This window comes from Odocoileus virginianus, chromosome 23, assembly GCF_023699985.2.
Source record: "Odocoileus virginianus isolate 20LAN1187 ecotype Illinois chromosome 23, Ovbor_1.2, whole genome shotgun sequence".
NCBI classification, from domain to species: domain Eukaryota; kingdom Metazoa; phylum Chordata; class Mammalia; order Artiodactyla; family Cervidae; genus Odocoileus; species Odocoileus virginianus.
In genome coordinates, this window is record NC_069696.1 from 46051352 (window position 1) to 46070462 (window position 19111).

Below are 19111 nucleotides of genomic sequence, written 5' to 3' on the forward strand. Positions count from 1 at the left end.
AAACTTACTAGCAAAAACAGGCAGTAAGCTAAATTTTACATACAAAGAGTAGTTTGTAACCCCTGGGGTGGAGATACTAGAAAAAGACCCATTTCTAGGAGAATTAAGATATGATAGAGATGAGACTTCAAAACAGTGGGGAGGTGGAAGAAGATTGGCTTATTTAACAAATGGTTGTGGGAGAACCGAAAATTCATTCAGAAGAAAAAGTAAAAAGCTACAAAAATATATTGCAAGTGCATTAATATTTTCAACATAAAAAGAAAGCTGTGAACATACTAGAAAAAAATGATAGAAAAATTACTTTTATAGTTTTGGGATAGGAAAGTCTTCTTAATAAGCAGGACAGAAAGCCAGAAAGCCATTAAAAAAATATATATCATCATACTTGATAAAGGAAAAAGGAAAACTCTTAAAAGGGGGGGAGCAAACAAAAGACTTGGAAAATATTATTTAGAAAATATAAATATTCAGAACATATAAAAAACAGTAATAAAAACTGTAATCCAAGAAAATATGATTAGAATAATAAAATCTTGTCACTGGATGCAAGATTAATATACTGGTTAAGATCAATAGAGAGAGACCAACTTTATTTCTATATGTTAGCAATGAACAATCCAAAAATGAAATTAAGAAGCCAAATCTAGTCACAATGTCATCAAAAAGAATAAAAAATTTAAAATAAATTTAACAAAACAAGAGCAAGATTAGTACACTGAAAATCTGAAAACATTGCTGACTAACAAACTAAAGAAGATCTAAATAAATGTAGAGACATTCCAAGTTTATAGACTAGAAGACTCAATGCTAATAAGATAGAAACTTCAAATATTGATATATCCAGTCAACACATTCCCTATCAAAATCTTAGAAGAACTTTTTGTGGAAACTGGCAAGACGATCCTAAAATTTACACAGAAATGCAAAGGATTCAGAATAGTGAAAACACTCTTCAAAAAAGAATAAAATTTGAGAACTTAGTAAATCATTTCAAAACTTACTACAAAGCTACAGTAATTAAGACAGTGTGGTACTGGCATAAGACCAGAAATATAGATCAGTGGAACAGAATTAAAAGTCTAAAAATAAACTCTTACATTTATGGTCAATTGATAGTCGACAAAGATGCCAAAACAATATAATGAGAAAAGGATAATCTTTACAACGAATAGTGTTGGGAAAATTGAATACCCAAATGTAAAAGGATGAATTTACTCAGTTACTTTAGGCATTAAAAATTACCTCAAAAAGAACCATAGATATAAATGTAAAGGATAAAACTACAGAACTTTTAGAACAAAATAGAGGAACATACCTTTATAACCTTGAGATAGGCAAACAGTTCTTAAAAAGGATGCTAAAAGCATAATTCATATTAGCAAATCATATATTTCATTTTTTTAAAAACAAACTTGTATCTATAATACATAAAGTCTTACAACTCAATAATAAGAATACAAGCAACTAAATTTTGTTTTTTAATTTATTTTATTGAATATAGTTGATTTACAATGTTACATTAACTTCTGCTGTACAGCAGAGTGGCTCAGTTACACACATCTACATACATTCTTTTTTATATTCCTTTCTATTATGGTTTATCACAGGATATTGAATATAGTTCCCTGTGCTACACAGAACCTTGTTTACCCAGCTCTATATGATAGTTTGCATCTGCTAATCTGAAACTTTCAATCCATCCCTCACCCATGGCAACCACAAGTCTGTTCTCTGTGTCTGTGAGTCGATTTCTGTTTCATAAATAAACTTGTATAATATATTAGATTCCACATATAAGTGATAAATGGTATTTGTCTTTCTCTTTTTGACTTACTTCACTGAGTATGATCACTTCTAGGTCTACCCGGGTTATTGCAAACAGCAGTATTCCATTCTTTCTATGGCCTAGCAGTATTCCATTATATATACTCACCACATCTTCTTTATCCATCTGTCAGTCTATGGACATTTAGGTTGTCTCCATGCCTTGGGTATTGGGAACTGTGCTGCTATGAACATAGGTGTGCAATGTATCTTTTTGAATTACAATTTTTTTCTGGAAAAATGCCCAGGAGTGGGATTGTTGGATCATATGACAATGTTTAGTAGTTTGAGAAACTTCCACACTATTTCCCACAGTGGCTATATCAATTCGTATTCCCATCAACATTGTAGGAGAGTTTCCTTTTCTCCATAACCTCTCGAGCATTTGTTATTTGTATACTTTTTAATGATGGCCATTCTGACCAGTGTGAGGTGGTACCTGATTGTTATTCTGATTTGCATTTCTCTAATAATTAACAAGGTTCAGCACCTTTCCTTGTGCCTGTTGGCCATCTATCTCAAACAATTTAATTTTAAAATGAACAAAGATTTGAATAGAAATTTCACCAAAGAAGATATATAAATGGCTAAAAAGCTCATGAAAAGAAACTCAACATCATTGGTCAATAGGGAAATGCAAACCAAAACCATAATAAGACATGACCTTATACCCACTAGGTTGGTTACAGTCAAAAAGACAGACAGAAACGAATGTTAGCAAGGATGTGGAAAATGGAACCCTTATACACTGCTGGTGGGAAGGTAAAATGGTAGTCACTGGAAAACAGTCTGGTAGTGCTTAAAAAGTTAAATACAAATTTCTCACATGACTCATCAGTTCTATTACTAGGTATCTAATCAAGAGCAATGAATACATATCCATAGAAAGACTTGTAGGCAAATGATAACAGCATTATTATAAAAGGCCCAAACTGGAAACAATCCAAATGTCTATCAACCGATGACAGATAAATAAAATGTAACGTATCAATACAGTGGAGTTTTATTAAATAATAAAAAGCAAAAAACATTTGATACATGCTAGTATGGTGAAACCTCATTACGCTAAGTGAAAGAAGATAAATGCACAAAATCACACATATATGAAATGTTCAGAAAAAGCTAATCTACAGAGACAGTCTGGTAGTTACATGGGTATTGGTATGGGAATGAGGACTGACTGCAAATGAATAAGAAGTTTCTTATAGTAACTCATATATATGGAATCTAGGAAAGGAGTACTGGTAAACCTATTTACAGAGAAGAAATGGAAATGCAGATATATAGAATGGACTTGTGGACACAGAGAGGGGAGGAAAGGCTAGGAGAAACTGAGAAAGTAGCATTGACATAGGTACACTATCATGTGTAAAACAGGTAACTAGTGGGAAACTGGTAAATAACAAAGAGAGAGCCCAGTCTGGCCTCTGTGATGACCTAGACGAGTGGAATGTGGGGCAAGGGAGGCTACAGAGTGAGGGGATATATGTATATATATGTATATATATAATTATGACTGATTCGAGCTGATATACAGCAGAGACCACCGTCTGAACCACCTGGGAAGCCCATAGAGACTACCACAACACTGTAAAGCAATTATCCTCCAATAAAAAAAAGTTTCTTTTTGGAATGATGGAAATATTCTAGAATTGGATTGTGGTGATGGTTACACAACACTATAAATTACTAAAAATCTATGAACTATACATATAAAAAGGATGAATTTTATGGTATATTATCAATTTTTAAACAAAAATAAACATGGACCTAAACAATTTCAGAGAAGGAATTGTAAATATTCAATAAGCACTCTTAATGAAGCTCATTTCTAGTTTAAAATTAAATCAAAATAAACCTATGAAATATATTTCACCAATTAAATTGGCAAAAATTACAAAGAGTGAGATGATTCAGTATTGCCAGGCATGTAAGGCACTTTTATATGCTGCCATTAGGAATATAAAATTGTTCCAGCTCTTTGGAGGTTGATTCAGGAGTACCTAACTAGAACTAACACCCAAAAAAGATGTCCTTTTCATTATAGGGGACTGGCATGCAAAAGTAGGAAGTCAAGAAACACCTGGAGTAACAGGCAAATGTGGCCTTGAAGTACAGAATGAAGCAGGGCAAAGGCTAACAGAATTTTGCTAAGAGAACACACTGGTCATAGCAACACTCTCTTCCAACAACACAAGAGAAGACTCTACACATGGACATCACCAAATGGTCAACACCGAAATCGGACTGATTATATTCTTTGCAGCCAAAGATGGAGAAGCTTTGTAGTCAGCAAAAACAAGACCGGGAGCTGACTGTGGCTCAGATCATGAACTCCTTATTGCTAAATTCAGACTTAAATTGAAGAAAGTAGGGAAAACCATGAAACCATTCAGGTATGACCTAAATCAAATCCCTTATGATTATACAGTGGAAGTGAGAAATAGATTTAAGGGACTAGATCTGATAGAGTTCCTGAGGAACTATGGACGGAGGTTCATGACACTGTACAGAAGACAGGGATCAAGACCATCCCCAAGAAAAAGAAATGCAAAAAAGCAAAATGGCTGTCTGAGGAGGCCTTACAAATAGCTGTGAAAAGAAGGGAAGCTAAAAGCAAAGGAGAAAAGGAAAGATATACCCATTTGAATGCAGAGTTCCAAAGAATAGCCAAGATAGATAAGAAAGCCTTCCTCAGTGATCAGTGCAAAGAAATAGAGGAAAACAATAGAATGGGAGAGACTAGAGATCTCTTCAAGAAAATTAAAGATACCATGGGAACATTTCATGCAAAGATGGGCTCAATAAAGGACAGAAATGGTATGGACCTAACAGAAGCAGAAGGTATTAAGAACAGGAGGCAAGAATACACAGAAGAACTATGAAAAAAGATCTTCACGACCCAGATAATCATGAGGGTGCGATCACTCACCTAGAGCTAGACATCCTGGAATGTGAAGTCAAGTGGGCCTTAGGAAGCATCACTACGAATAAAGCTAGTGGAAGTGATGGAATTCCAGTTGAGCTATTTCAAATCCTGAAAGATGATGTTGTGAAAGTGCTGCACTCAACATGTCAGCAAATTTGGAGAACTCAGCAGTGTCCACAGGACTGAAAAAAGTCAGTTTTCATTCCAATCCCAAAGAAAGGCGATGTCAAAGAATGCTCAATACTACTGCACAATTGCATTCATCTCACATGCTAGTAAAGTAATTCTCAAAATTCTCCAAGCCAGGCTTCAACAATCTGTGAACCGTGAACTTATTCCAGATGTCCAAGATGGTTTTAGAAAAGGCAGAGGAACCAGAGATCAAATTGTCAACATTCGCTGGATCACCGAAAAAGCAAAAGAGTTCCAGAAAAACATCTATTTCTGCTTTATTGACTATGCCAAAGCCTGTGACTGTAGTGGATCACAATAAGCTGTGGAAAATTCTTCAAGAGATGGGAATACCAGACCACCTGACCTGCCTCTTGAGAAACCTATATGCAGGTCAGTAAGCAACAGTTAGAACTGGACATGGAAGAGACTGGTTCCAAATAGGAAAAGGAGTACGTCAAGGCTGTATATTGTCACTCTGCTTATTTAACTCATATGCAGAGTACATCATGAGAAACACTGGGCTGGATGAAGCACAAACTGGAATCAAGATGGCCGGGAGAAATACCAATAACCTCAAATATGCAGATGACATCACCCCTATGGCAGAAAGTGAAGAAGAACTAAAGAGCCTCGTGATGAAAGTGAAAGAGAGTGAAAAAGTTGGCTTAAAGTTCAACATTCAGAAAACTAAGATCATGGCATCTGGTCCCATCACTTCATGGCAAACAGAAGGGAAAACAGTGGAAAACAGTGGCTGACTTTATATTTTTGGGCTCCAAAATCACTGCAGATGGTGATTGCAGCCATGGAACTAAAAGACTGCTTACTCCTTGGAAGGAAAGTTATGACCAACCTAGACAGCGTATTAAAAAGCAGAGACGTTACTTTGTCAACAAAGGTCCGTCTAGTCAAGGCTATAGTTTTTCCAGTAGTCATGTATGGATGTGAGAATTGGACTATAAAGAAAGCTGAGTGCAAAGAATTGATGCTTTTGAACTGTGGTGTTGGAGAAGACTCTTGAGAGTCCCTTGGACTGCAAGGAGGTCCAACCGGTCCATCCTAAAGGAAATCAGTCCTGGGTGTTCATTGGAAGGATTGATGCTGAAGCTGAAACTCCAATATTTTGGCCACCTGATGCAAAAAGCTGACTCATTTGAAAAGACCCTGATGGTGGAAAAGATTGAAGGCGGGAGGAGAAGGGGACAACAGAGGATGAGATGGTTGGATGGCATCACCAAGTCAATGGACGTGAGTTTGGGTAAACTCCGAGAGTTGGTGATGGATAGGGAGGCCTGGCGTGCGGCAGTTCATGGAGTCGCAAAGAGTCAGACACGACTCAGCAACTGAACTGAACAAACTTTTTTTTTTTATCTGAACAAACTTAAGATGTATCCTTTGGTCACCACCATCTCCTTCCCAATTCCATTTATAAGTATCAATCCTACAAAAAAATTCATATTATGCAAAAACTATAATAGCAAATGGAAATATTTAAGTGCCCATCTGTAGGGGAATGGTTAGATAATTTGCAAAATTCAGGCTACTTTTCCACGGTTAAAAATAGGCCAATCCATGTCTACTGCCAGGTAAAGATATATTATTAAAGGTAAAAAAACAAACAAAAAACCGAAAGAAATAAACACCCAAAGTCATGAAACAAGAGGAAAGTTCTCACTTATATTTAAAAAAAAAATGAGTAGAATCAGATTAATATTCCCACGTCCCTTCTCCCAGAAAGCAGAACATGTATCCTTGCATCACCCACTCAGGTCTTGGCCTTACAACTTGCTTTGAACAATGGAATGTCAACAGAAATTAATGTGCTGGCTTTAATAAGCATCACATGTATCTAGTTATTCTCTCAACCAGCATAAACTTGAGAAACTTACCTTTAACACAACAAAAACTGACTAATACAATGTGTTATATGAAAAAGTTCCCAAAACATACACATCAAATTGAATTATGTGTGGCTGCCTATGTTGGGGAACAGGGATCCTGTGAGAAGAAACTTTGTAAATTGTCTAATTCCTTGAATTTCACAAGTCAGTATCTCAAAAGAAATCTGTTTAATGGAAAATGAAAAAAGACATGTACTAAAAGTATCTGGATTAGTGTGGGGGATACATTTTTTTCCTCTTTTTCTCTAGTTTCCAAATTTTCTATGTAGTTTTAGCATGTTATTTTTTTAACATAGGGGAGAAAAATGGTAAGGCTCTAAAATCAACCTAATATAGGTAAAAAGATACATTATAATGGTGACGGCAACTATTGATATTGCTGATGGCAACTGGAAAGTGCTTTGAAAATTATGCCAATAATCTTATTTAGTAATCACAATGACCCTGGAAGGTAGGTAATTAATCACTCCCATTTCACAGTGAAGGAAAACAGGCTTAGATTACTTCCACTAAAGGACACATACATGGTTAAGCAGTGAATCAGAAAACAGTCTTATGGACTCTAAACCTCCAAATTCTGAATGCTATCATGACCATGTGATCAAAACATTATGCAAAAAGAAAAGAGGCAGTGATTAATTGTTTGAAAAAAGAAGAGGATTGGTTCTAAAGGTATTTGCTTGTGTGAACCACTCAGCTTCCTATGTGAAAAATGGAAATGATGGCCTTCATTTGATATTCAGATTTTTGTCACCAAATTCCCAGAGAAATATAATTTGTAAATAACCATGTTACTTTTCATTATCACTTACAACATTATGGCTCAACATATACAATATAACTGCCACAAGCAGTTATATTAATACCAATTTAGTAAGATGATTTGATTTAAAAAGGCACAGTTTTTAAAATTGATATACTCCAGGGACTAAGGAAAAATCACAAATGGACACAAATTTTTTCACTGTTAGGTTCAAATGCAAAGGGATAAGCTTCATTGCTTTTAATAATTAAAGATGGAAGAAATTATATGTTCTTAATCTAAATCATAAAATAAACATTTGATCTGAAAAAGTGTTGGCATACCTGGGAACATTATTGTTTGAATCTTCACTTTCATTTGCCAGTCCACCAAATAAATAGCATTTGTTACCATATAAAGAGAAGCTATGTCCCAGCCGAGGACAAGGAGGTGAACCAGAAGAAGGGGGATGGGGTTTCACTTTTTTCCATAACCAACGACTTGCCTAAAAAAAGAGCATAAATACACTTAGACAAAATCATGAAATATTCCTGTTAAAATACTAAAATATCATACCAATACATTTTAATCTGAATCCAATCAGAAGGCTTCAATAAACTACTTTGGGGATAAATGACAAATAACCAGATAAATTCTGAAATTAAAATGAGTGTTCCAACAGAAAATCAGTCTTGTCTTCCATATTCACAGCTTTCCACAATGGCAAACTAAGCTAATAATCATTAACACTAGTAATCATAAAACACTGGGTTGGCAAAAAAGTTTGAGTTTTTCAGCAACACATCATGGGGAAACTCAAACGAACTTTTGGCCAACCCAATATTTTCCAATTGAAGAATTCAAAATTATTTACAACTTTAAGATTACATGTAATTTATGCACTCTCACCTTTTGAAATTAGTTAATCCATGAATGGTATATATTTTAATCTTTAAATAAACATAAAGATCATAAAAACCAATTTTTTTTTTCTTGGCCACACCACAGGGCATGTGGGATCTTAGTTCCCCAACCAGGGATAGAACCTGTGCTCCCTGCCATGGAAGTGCAGAGTCTTAACCACTGGCCTGCTAGGGAAGTCCAATGTAAAGATCATTTAACAAACCAAACTCCAAAACTTACTCTCTAGTCATGGATTGAAATTTTTTGAAAAGAACTGCTTATAAACAGGCATAATCCATCTATATCTGCCAACTACCAAATACGCTCATGATCACAGCCTTAGGAATATAAGCACAGTTTAGGAATCAAAATTAGTCAGGGCTGTCACCATGAGCTCTGAGTCCGGTTCATTGGAGAGTCAAATTTGGAAGGCTATCTGAAACTGTTACCTCTTTTGTATGTATTGCCAGCAGTGGAGGGGGGGGTGGGGTGGTGATAGTGAGTGTTAGAGGAACAATTTTTATAACTAAGGCAGATGTTTTCCAAAAGGTATAGTCTGGGGATCAGCAGCAGGTGTGAATTTAGTAGGAATGCAAATTCTCTGTAGACAATACTGATTAAGAAACTCTGAGGGCGAGGCTCAGCAATCTGTTTTCACAAACCCGCCCCCTGCTTCTGTTGCAGGTTAAAGCTTAAGAAAGACTGCACTAAAATACAAAAGCCCAAATATAACTTGTACAACTGATGCTAAGTAACAGATATCTTAATGTTACAAATGTTGCACTGGGTATTGGAAAAAGAATTACATTAGAAACTTTGGCTTTGTAGTGAAGTGGAAACGTTTTCCTTGAAGTTATAAAATGTGGAGCTCACACTTATCTTCAGCATGTTAATGAAATATTTTGCAATCTTTCAAAGAATTAAGAGCAATATCATTATTAATATTTCAGTCTGAGATAATAAATTTGAAATACACTTACTTGTAACTCATATAACTCATTGCTGTATCTTCCATACTCAACCATTCCCCCAAACACTAATATTCTGGTGCCATCACAGACAAATCCATGGGCGGCGCAGCCTGGCGGGATGTCTCCTCTAACAGCTGGTAGAAACCACTGATTTGTAACTAGTTGCCAAAATAAAATGAAAACCAATTATAACAAACAGTTATCATAAACTATGAGTATGTACTTTTATAAAGATCGTTTATATCAGTGGTTCTTAACTGGAAATGATTTTGCCCGGTCAGGGACAAATAAAAAATTTTTAGCTGTCCTAAGCGGAAGGGCGGGAGTACTCCTAGCAGCCAGTGGGTAGAGGACTAGGACTGCCAAACATCTTACAATGCACAGTATTCGTGGGCTTAGTCGCTCAGTCGTGTCTGACTCTGCGACACCACGGACTGTAGCCCGCCAGGCTCCTCTGTGCCTGGGGATTCTCCAGGCAAGAATACTGGTGTGGGTTGCCATGCCTTCCTCCGGGGGACCTTCCCAACTCAGTGACCATCCCAGGTTAGGGTTAGCTCCGCATTGCAGGCCAATTCTTTATCGTGAGCCACCAGGAAGTCCAATGCACAGTGCAGCCCCCTAAAACCAAAAATTATCCGGTTCAAATATCAATAGACATGCTGCTGAAAAACCTTGATCTATATATCATTTAACTTCTCAACAAAAACCCTACTTGGGGAGTATCATGCTCTCCATTTTACAAGTGAAAAATCTGACACTTAGGTTTACTTGACTTTAGCGCTGATCCTAAGCAACTGGCAGAGCAAAATTCAAACTGGGTCTGACAACTTCAAAGCCAAGGTTTTCATATTCTACCCAAGTACTGACTAACCTTTCTAACTTTTTAGGCTGGGGTGCCAGAAGGAGGAGAAGGTGAGAAAATAAAAAATTTCTCCTACTCCACCATTTTATTCATTTCTAAATGACCACTACGGTTAAGCTATTCGGCCAGAGAAAAGTTATGGATCGCGACGTTGATCTGAAACTCATTAATTAACGTTACACCAAGAAAACAGCTTCCTTATGACAGCTGGCGCATTTACAAGTGGGAAAAAAAATGAAATTCCAACCTCCCTTATATTCCACAGAGGTACTCAAGGGCAAGGGCCTCCGCGGCCCGAGGCATTTCTCATCCGCAGCGGTGCTGAAGCCGACGGCCCTCCCCGATCGAGCGCCGAACGGCTGAGCTTGGGCACACACACCCAACTGCGCAGACCCAGGCGCCGGTCTCACCCACGAACCACTTCCCCGCCAATTAAGAGCACTGAGAACGGGGTAAAAATCCCGACTGCCACCTGCCAGATACGGGGCTCAGATGGGGGTGAAAGTACCAGAAGGCCTTTTCCTTTTCCCTCCTCATTTCCCCTATATTCTCTTCCTACGAAGGAAGGAAAGCAAAGACAAGAAAGGCCCCGAGGAGCGCTCGTTTGGAGTTGAGTTTTGACAGGGAGGGATCTCGGGGCACCGGAGTGGGCGAGACTTCGGGAAGAGGCCCAGGCGGGTGGAAACAGTCTCTCTCGCCTACGTCCGCCAGCAGCGTTGGCGCGGGCCGGGGGGGAGGGGGGGTCCACGACCGTCTGCCAGAGGGCCGGCTCGCCCCGCTCCGGGGCCGGTTCCGCCCCAGCGGAACCGGGGAAAACGGAGCTACGGCCCGGGACGCTGCGGGAGCGGGCCAACCGGCCGAGCCGCACTCCCCGCCGCCGGTCGGAGAAGACAGTGACCCGGCGGTGACAGCTGTCAGGGCCGCGGCCGCCGCCTCGCCTCCCCTCCCCCTCCGCGGCTCCCGCAGGCGGGGCCGAAGAACCGCCGCAGAGCCTACCGGTGTTGTAGACGTGCAGCTCGTCCGCGATGCCCTCGTTGCCCCCGCCAAAGATGATCATCAGCTCCCGGATGGCCACCGCTCGGTGTCCGTGCCGGGCGCGGGGAACCGGCCCCGTGAAGGAGGAAACCCGCCTCCAGTTCAGGAGGCTGGGAGCCGCCATCTTCCCAACCCCCGCCCCTCTGCCCACAATGCACCGCGCCCGCTCCGGCGCCGCTGCTCCCGGGGGAGGGCGGGGACCTGCCTCCAGCTGTGCGCTTGGGGCGGGGCGGGGGGGGGGTACCCCAAGGTGGGGATGCTGGTCACGTGACCGTGGGGTCCAGGGCGAGGCTGGAAGGCTGTGAGAAGCGGCGCGGGACGGGGGGGGGAGGGGCCGGGGGGTGGGTGGAGGTCCTGAAGGGAGTCCGGCCCCTACCCCCGGGCGACGTGGCTGGTCTTGGCACTCGGGGCAACGGATTTTAGGATGCAAGGAAATTTCCTGCTGACCAGTCTCCCCTCCCCACCCAGTACCTCCAGTTCTGTGTTTGCAGGAGAAGAGAGAGCGTTTCCCTTTACGGTCACTTTAATTGAGCATCTAGGATGTGCAGGCGAGTCAGACCCTTTAAACAATGACAGCACACCAAGAGAAAAGCTCGCTTGGAGGTTTTGAAGTGCCGGGAGCCGGGCGAGAGGAGAGGGAAGTCGGTCTCCGCAGAGGGCGTGACACATGTGCCCAGGCGCCTCGAGGGCGGCGAGGATGCCCGCGAAGGCGGGAGCATGGGGGGAGCCGGGCGTGGGTGATCGGGCGCGGGGAGTGGGAGGAGCCGGTCTGCGGGCGGGAGGGAATCTGGACCGCGACCGAGCGTCTGCGAGCGCCGCGTGCCCGCTGCAGCTAACTCTGGAGGGAAGACCGGAGCTAAGCTTGCCAAGACAAATCAGATCAGATTTGAAGGGTGCCATGCCAAGGAGTTTAGGAACGGTGAGCCGCGAAAGTTGTTTTGTTTAAACAGGTGGGAGGTTATGTATAGATTTCTGTTTTATTGTTGTCTGACGTTTGAGGGTGTTTCATTGACAAGCACTGTCCTCCTTGCCTTGTATGTGTTAACTCATGATTCTCCCAACAATCCAGTGAAGTGGGTACTGTTTTCTCCCTTTAGTGAATGGAGAAATGAGGCACAGAAAAGTAATATTCTCGTGGGCCCACAGCAGAGAAGAATTAGGGCCAGGATTCAAAGGCAAAACTTCTGATTCCAGAGTCCCAACCCCTAACCACTATAACATACTTCCTCTGAATGCAGTCATAAGTAACCCTTTAAAGTCTGGGCTGCCTTGTGATCTGGTCCTACAAAGAATCACACTCAAAGTCTGGGGTGAGGGGGAAGTGTTAGGGGGTTGGGGGGGGGAACTAAAGCAATTTAAATCCCTACCTCACACTCTTAAGGTATCAAAGAGGGAATGCACATAGTGTAGACCAAATTTCCTAAAATTTCATTTTCCTCATCTTATTGTTTTCAGTTTCTTTCGTGCCTAGCTCATCTCCTGTCCCCAGCTTTCTCAAATCTAGCATGCCTTTCCCACCTTCTCATTCATCTAAACTTCCTTTTGAGAGGTCATTCTCTTCCTTTTAAGAAGGAATTCTTACTATTCTTTACAGCTCCTGCTTCTCAAGTTTTTACTCTCGCTGATTAATGCCTGAACTTCATAAATGGTCAAAGAGATCTTGGAATAGGAAGATGGCTGGAAACAAAGAAAGAAACCTATGAATGTTTATGTACTCATTTCTTTTTTGGTTACTTTCATACCATGGGCTTTTAACTGTTTTGGTTATATATTTTTTATCTGAAACAATACTGGAAAAGTTGGGATAGAGCAATGACTTTTTCATAAAACATTAAATATTTCATTTAAAGAACTATACTTTATTCTGAGAGTTTAGTGTTAAAATGCCCTAGCTTTTATAAATGATGCTTGTTAGTGAATGGTAGTTTGTTTTTGTTTTGTTTTAATGTCCTTATAGCAAAAGACTAAGGGTAAAATTAAAATTTGCAAACCCAGTGTTGATACTCAGATTTTAAAAAATCCAAACTGGTGTATGATATTTGAAAGTCTGAAAATCTCTGAACTAAGGGAAAGATGAAGGCAAAATGTTAAGACAGAAGAGATTACAAGTGATAGCCACTTGCTTAGGTAAGGAGCTTCTTCAGGATGGTGGGGCAGGTCTGTATTAGTTTCCTAAGACTGCTGTAATGAAGTACCACAAACCATGGGGATTAAAACCACAGAAAGTTACTGTCTCACAGTTCTAAGGTCTAGAAATTGAAAATCAAGGTATCAGCAGGGACATGATCCCTCTGAAACCTGTAGGGAAGAATGCTTCCTTGCCTCTTTCTAACTTCTGGTGGTGACTGTCAATCACAGACCTTCCTTGGTTTTAGCTGCATCACTGCATCTTCTGCCTCCATCCTCATATTGTGTCCTCCCTGTGTCTGTGTCTCTTTTCCTTTTCTTAGAAGTTCATTAGTCATATCGCTTTAGGGCCCTCCTGCTGACCTCATCTTAACCTGTTTACAGCTGCAAAGACCTTGTGTTCAAATAATGTCACAATCATAGCTCTTGGGCATTAGAACTTCAGCATACCTTGTTGGGGGACACAGTTCAATACATGACAAGATGCTTAATCCACTATGAAAGATATTTTAACAGAGTTCCTATGACTCAGCTCTGCTTAAGTGAGAAGTCTAGAATAGGTCCCCATTTCTCAAGAAAGCTACCTTCCATCTTTGAAACTTTAAGAATGCAAGTTGCGGACAGACTCTGCCAGACCCTGCAAACACCCTCATCTGGTCATTCTCTCTCTCTCTCTCTCTCTCTCTCTCTCTCTCTCGCCGACTCCGTTCATCCTGCGTTATCCCCTGGATCCTGCCGAGGCTGGACCCCAGCAAGTGGCACCACGAACAGGGAACCCGAAGGTAATCCCCCCCCATTGTTCAGTCTTCGGGACGGCTAGGACCCCACTAGGGCGCCGCGGGCCCCCCTGCATAAGATAGGTAGGGTAAGGAAAGTGGGTAGGCTTCAGGTTTTAGAACCCCACTAGGGCGCTACAGGCCCCCCTACATAAGAAAGGTAGGGTAAGAAAGGTGGGTACGTTTCAGGTTCTTTCCTTCTCTAAATTAAGCCTCTTCCTTTTTTCTCTTTTTTTTTCTTCTAATTAGTAACAAAAATGGGTAACAGTGAGTCAAAAGAAAGACAGCTTTTTATTGGAATCATAATGCAACTCCTTAACCACAGAGGAATTAAAGTTAAAAAGACCTTTTTTCAGTCCTTTTCTACCTTTGTCCAAGAGCAATGTCCTTGTTTTTCAGAAGAGAGCAGTTCTCCTGGGTTCCCTTCCCCTCCTGCTCTCCACCCCGTGCTCTTTCCAAAAAAGAAAAAGAAAAAAAAAAGAATGCCAGTTGCCATCTACTAGAAGAGTGTAGAAAGGGAAGAGAAGAGTGAGGCAGAATAGCACCCTAAAGAAACCAACTTCTAAGTGGTAAAGACAGAAGGAGGCTCTCATGAACGAAATGGGGAACAAATAGCCAGAGAAGTCAAAAGAGAACTGGGTGAGGGCGATGTCAAGGAAGCCGCAGGCAAAGGGGCTTTCACAGAGCGGAAGTGGTTATCAAAGCCAAGAGCCGTAGAGAGGTCAGATAAGAGAAAGACCAAGAAGCAGCGTCTGCTGAATTTGCAGACTAAGAGGTTATTAATGGCCTAGATTAAAATACTCAGTGGAGTGGGAGGAGGGAAGCCACAGAAGATCGAAGAATGAATAACAAGTGAGGCTGCACAGATAGCATGTATACTTCTCACACAGACTTGCCCCTGAAAGGAAAGAAAAAACAATGGCTGGAGGGGAAAAATGGCTGGGTACAGAGCAAGCTGTTCTTATTCTTTTCCAGGGATGAAACTTGAACATGATTGTGGTCCTGAGGAAGAATAAAGATGAAAAGGTTAGAGATGTCTTAGTCGGTTTAGGCTACTATAGCACTACACTACAGGCTGGATGGTTTCTAAACAACCCATTTTATTTCTCACAGTTCTTGAGGCTGGAAGATCTAGGTGCGAGCATGGTCAGATTCTGATGAAGACTCTCTTGCAAGTTTCACATTGCTGACCTCTCACTCTTTCCTATCTGGTGAAAGGCATGAGGGACCTTTCTGGGATCTCTTATAAGGGCATTAATTCCATTCATGAGGGCCCCACTTTCATGACCTTAGATCAAGAACAGAGGTTCTACATCCTAGCACCATCACTTTGGGGTGTGAGGATTTCAACATTTGAATTTGGACAGGGATACAAACATTTCAGTTCAGTTCAGTCGCTCAGTTGTATCAGACTCTTTGTGACCCCATGGACTGCAGTACGCCAGGCTTCCCTGTCCATCACCAACTCCCAGAGCTTGCTCAAACTCATGTCCATCGAGTTGGTGATGTCATCCAACCATCTCATCCTTTATTTCCCCCTTCTCCTCCTGCCTTCAATCTTTCCCAGCGTCAGGGTCTTTTCCAGTGAGTCAGTTCTTTGCATCTGGTGGCCAAAGTATTGGAGCTTCAGCTTCAGCACCCATCCTTCCAATGAATATTTAGGACTGAACTCCCTTAGGATTGACTGGTTGGATCTCTTTGCAGTCCAAGGGACTCTCAAGAGCCTTCTCCAACACCACAGTTCAAAAGCATCAATTCTTTTGTGCTCAGCTTTCTTTATGGTTCAACTCTCACATCCATACATCAGTTCAGTTCAGTTCAGTTGCTCAGTCATGTCTGACTCTTTGCAACCCCATGGACTGCAGCACTCCAGGCCTCCCTGTCCATCACCAACAAATATCAGCATTTTCTTGTCATACTCCCTCTTCTGCTTCTTTGCATTCCTTACATCATACACAGAGTAGGTATTACATAAGGGTAAGGCACAGTGATGTCAAACTTATCTGTCCTCCATCAATAGATTTGACACACATAACTCATTGTTAGTTCTTACACATTTTTGATAGTGGTTGATTCATAGTCAGGTGTATATTTAGCTGCTGTGTTCAATGATTATACTTTGGATGGCATTATGGATAGAAGGTGGACTTTGTAACCAGATTACCTGAATTTAGGTCTCAGCTTGGATACTTGTACTGTCTGTTCAGGGCCAGGGAAACTTAATCTGTCTGTATTTCAGATTACTCGAGTATCAGTCTGTTCAGTTCAGTAGCTCAGTCGTGTCCAACTCTTTGTGACCCCATGGACTACAGCATGCCAGGCTTCCCTGTCCATCACCAACTGCCAGATTTACTCAAACTCAGTCCATTGAGTCAGTGATGCCATCCAACCATCTCATCCTGTGTTCCCCTTCTCCTCCCACCTTCAATCTTTCCCAGCATCAAAGTCTTTTCAAATGAGTCATTTCTTCACATCAGATGGCCAAAGTATTGGAGTTTCAGCTTCAACATCAGTCCTTCTAATGAACACCCAGGACTGATTTCCTTTAGGATGGATTGGTTGGATCTCCTTGTAGTCCAAGGGACTCTCAAAGGTCTTCTCCAACACCACAGTTCAAAAGCATCAATTCTTCTGTGCTCAACTTTCTTTATAGTCCAAATCTCACATCCATACATGACTACTGGAAAGACCATAGCCTTGACTAGATGGACGTTTGTTGGCAGAGTAATGTCTCTGCTTTTCAATATGCTGTCTAGGTTGGTCGTAACTTTTCTTCCAAGGAGTAAGCGTCTTTTAATTTCATGGCTACAGTCACCATCTGCAGTGATTTTGGAGTCCAAAAAAATAGTCTGTCACTGTTCCTTCTATTTGCCATGAAGTGATGGGACCAGACGCCATGATCTTAGTTTTCTGAATGTTGAGCTTTAAGCCAACTTTTTCACTCTCCTTTTTCACTTTTATCAAGAGGCTCTTTAGTTCTTCACTTTCTGCCATAAGGGTGGTGTCATCTGCATATCTGAGGTTATTGATATTTCTCCAGGCAATCTTGATTCCAGCTTGTGCTTCATCCAGCCCAGCATTATAGCCTTGACGTTCTGCTTTCCTTATTTGGAACCAGTCTGTTGTTCCATGTCCAGTTCTAACTTTTCTTCCTGACCTCCATGCAGATTTCTCAAGAGGCAGATCAGGTGGTCTGGTATTCCCATCTCTTTCAGAATTGTCCACAGCTTATTGTGATCCACTATAGTCAAAGGCTTTGGCATAGTCAATAAAGCAGAAATAGATTTTTTTTAATTCTCTTGCTTTTTTGATAATCCAACAGATGTTGGCAATTTGATCTCTGGTTCCTCTGCCTTTTCTTAAACCAGCTTGAACATCTGGAAGCTCATTGTTCATGTAGTGTTGAAGCCTGGCTTGGAGAATTTTGAGCATTACTTTACTAGCATGTGAGATGAGTGCAGTTGTGCAGTAGTTTGAACATTCTTTGGCATTGCCTTTCTTTGGGATTGGAATGAAAACAGATCTTTTACAGTCCTGTGGCCACTGCTGAGTTTTCCAAATTTGCTGACATATTGAGTGCAACACTTTCACAGCATCATCTTTTAGGATTTGAAATAGCTCAGCTGGAATTCCATCACCTCCACTAGCTTTGTTTGTAGTAATGCTTCCTAAGGCCCACTTGACTTCACATTCCAGGATGTTTGGCTCTGGGTGAATGATCGTACCATCATGATTACCTGGGTCGTGAAGATCTTTTTTGTACAGTTTTTCTGTATATTCTTGCCACTTCTTCTTAATATCTTCTGCTTCTCTTAGGTCCATACCATTTCTGTCCTTTATTGAGCCCATCTTTGCATGAAATGCTCCCTAGAAAAATGAAAGCTTTGACTGCATGGACCTTTGTTGGCAAATTAATGTCTCTGCTTTGTAATATGCCGTCTAGGTTTGTAATAGCTTTTTCTTCCAAGAAGCAAGTGTCTTTTAATATCATGGCTGCAGTCACCATCTGCAGTGAATTTGGAGCCTTTTGAACACAAGTGTTTAAATCATAGCAAAAGAGTATGTCATTTGGAAATGCTGTCTGTTACAGGTAGCATAATATCCAACACAGTGTGGCTAAATGATATGACAATTATCTTGCGCAAGAAATCTGGGGTAGGTAAGTCTAAGGTTAGTTTAGCAGTTCCACAGTGTTACAGTTCCAGGTAGCATCTCTGAGTTTCTCTCAATCTTTCCTTTGTGGTTAAAAGAAGGTTGTTGTAGCTTTGGACATTGTATCCCCACACAACCAATGCCCAAAGGCATGAAATAGGACAACATCCAGGACAAGGGACTAGAACTCTCATTTTACAAGGAGGAAAAGCATCTTACTCAGAAACCACCCAGCACACCTGCCCTTAGGTTTCATTGGCCAGAACTAGGGCATTTGGTATATTAACATTACATTAGCTGGGGACTTCCCTCGTGGTCCAGTGGTTAAGAATCTGCCTGCCAGTGCAGGGCACACAGGTTCAGTCCTGGTCTGGGGAGATTCCACATGCCACAACTACGCTGGTAAACCATAACTACTGATCCCTGGTGCTGCAATAGAGCCTGGTCTACAGTAAGAGACGCCCAAGCTCCACAGTGGAGAATAGCCCCTGATCACCAGACCTAGAGAAGGCCCGAGCGCAGCGATGAAGACCCAGCACAACATCATCAAAGTGCAAAAAGAATTAAGTCTATACATTTGGAATTCTAAAAAGACTTTAAGAGTCAAAGAATAATAATAATAGCTATGTGGTCTCAGTCGAATTATTTTCTTTGAGCTTCAGATTCTTTGTCTATAAAATGGGGGTGATGATAGCATCTATTTCTTAAGGTT

General features: G+C 41.0%; 2 protein-coding genes across 5 annotated transcripts in view; one reads left to right on the top strand and one right to left on the bottom strand.

Moving 5' to 3' along the window:
• HCFC2 (host cell factor C2) overlaps window positions 1-11505 on the bottom strand; it is a 68106-nt gene extending 56601 nt beyond the window's left edge. For 3 of the 4 annotated variants that reach the window (XM_020905536.2, XM_020905534.2, XM_020905535.2), the window contains exons 1-3: window positions 11306-11505; window positions 9457-9605; window positions 7918-8078 (exon numbers count right to left, since the gene is read on the bottom strand). In XM_020905536.2, coding sequence (XP_020761195.1) covers window positions 7918-8078; window positions 9457-9605; window positions 11306-11468 — 473 coding nt within the window. In that variant the 5' untranslated portion in view covers window positions 11469-11505. Of the gene's footprint in view, window positions 1-7917; window positions 8079-9456; window positions 9606-10556; window positions 10978-11305 lie in introns of those variants that run through there. The other variant, XM_070454032.1, reaches the window with a different exon arrangement.
• A 145-nt stretch (window positions 11506-11650) lies between these two features.
• The window catches only part of GLT8D2 (glycosyltransferase 8 domain containing 2), a 50665-nt gene continuing 43204 nt past the window's right edge, over window positions 11651-19111 (top strand). The window contains exon 1 of the mRNA XM_020905529.2: window positions 11651-12263. The gene's annotated coding sequence lies outside the window, so the exon portion shown is untranslated. The remainder of the gene's footprint in view (window positions 12264-19111) is intronic.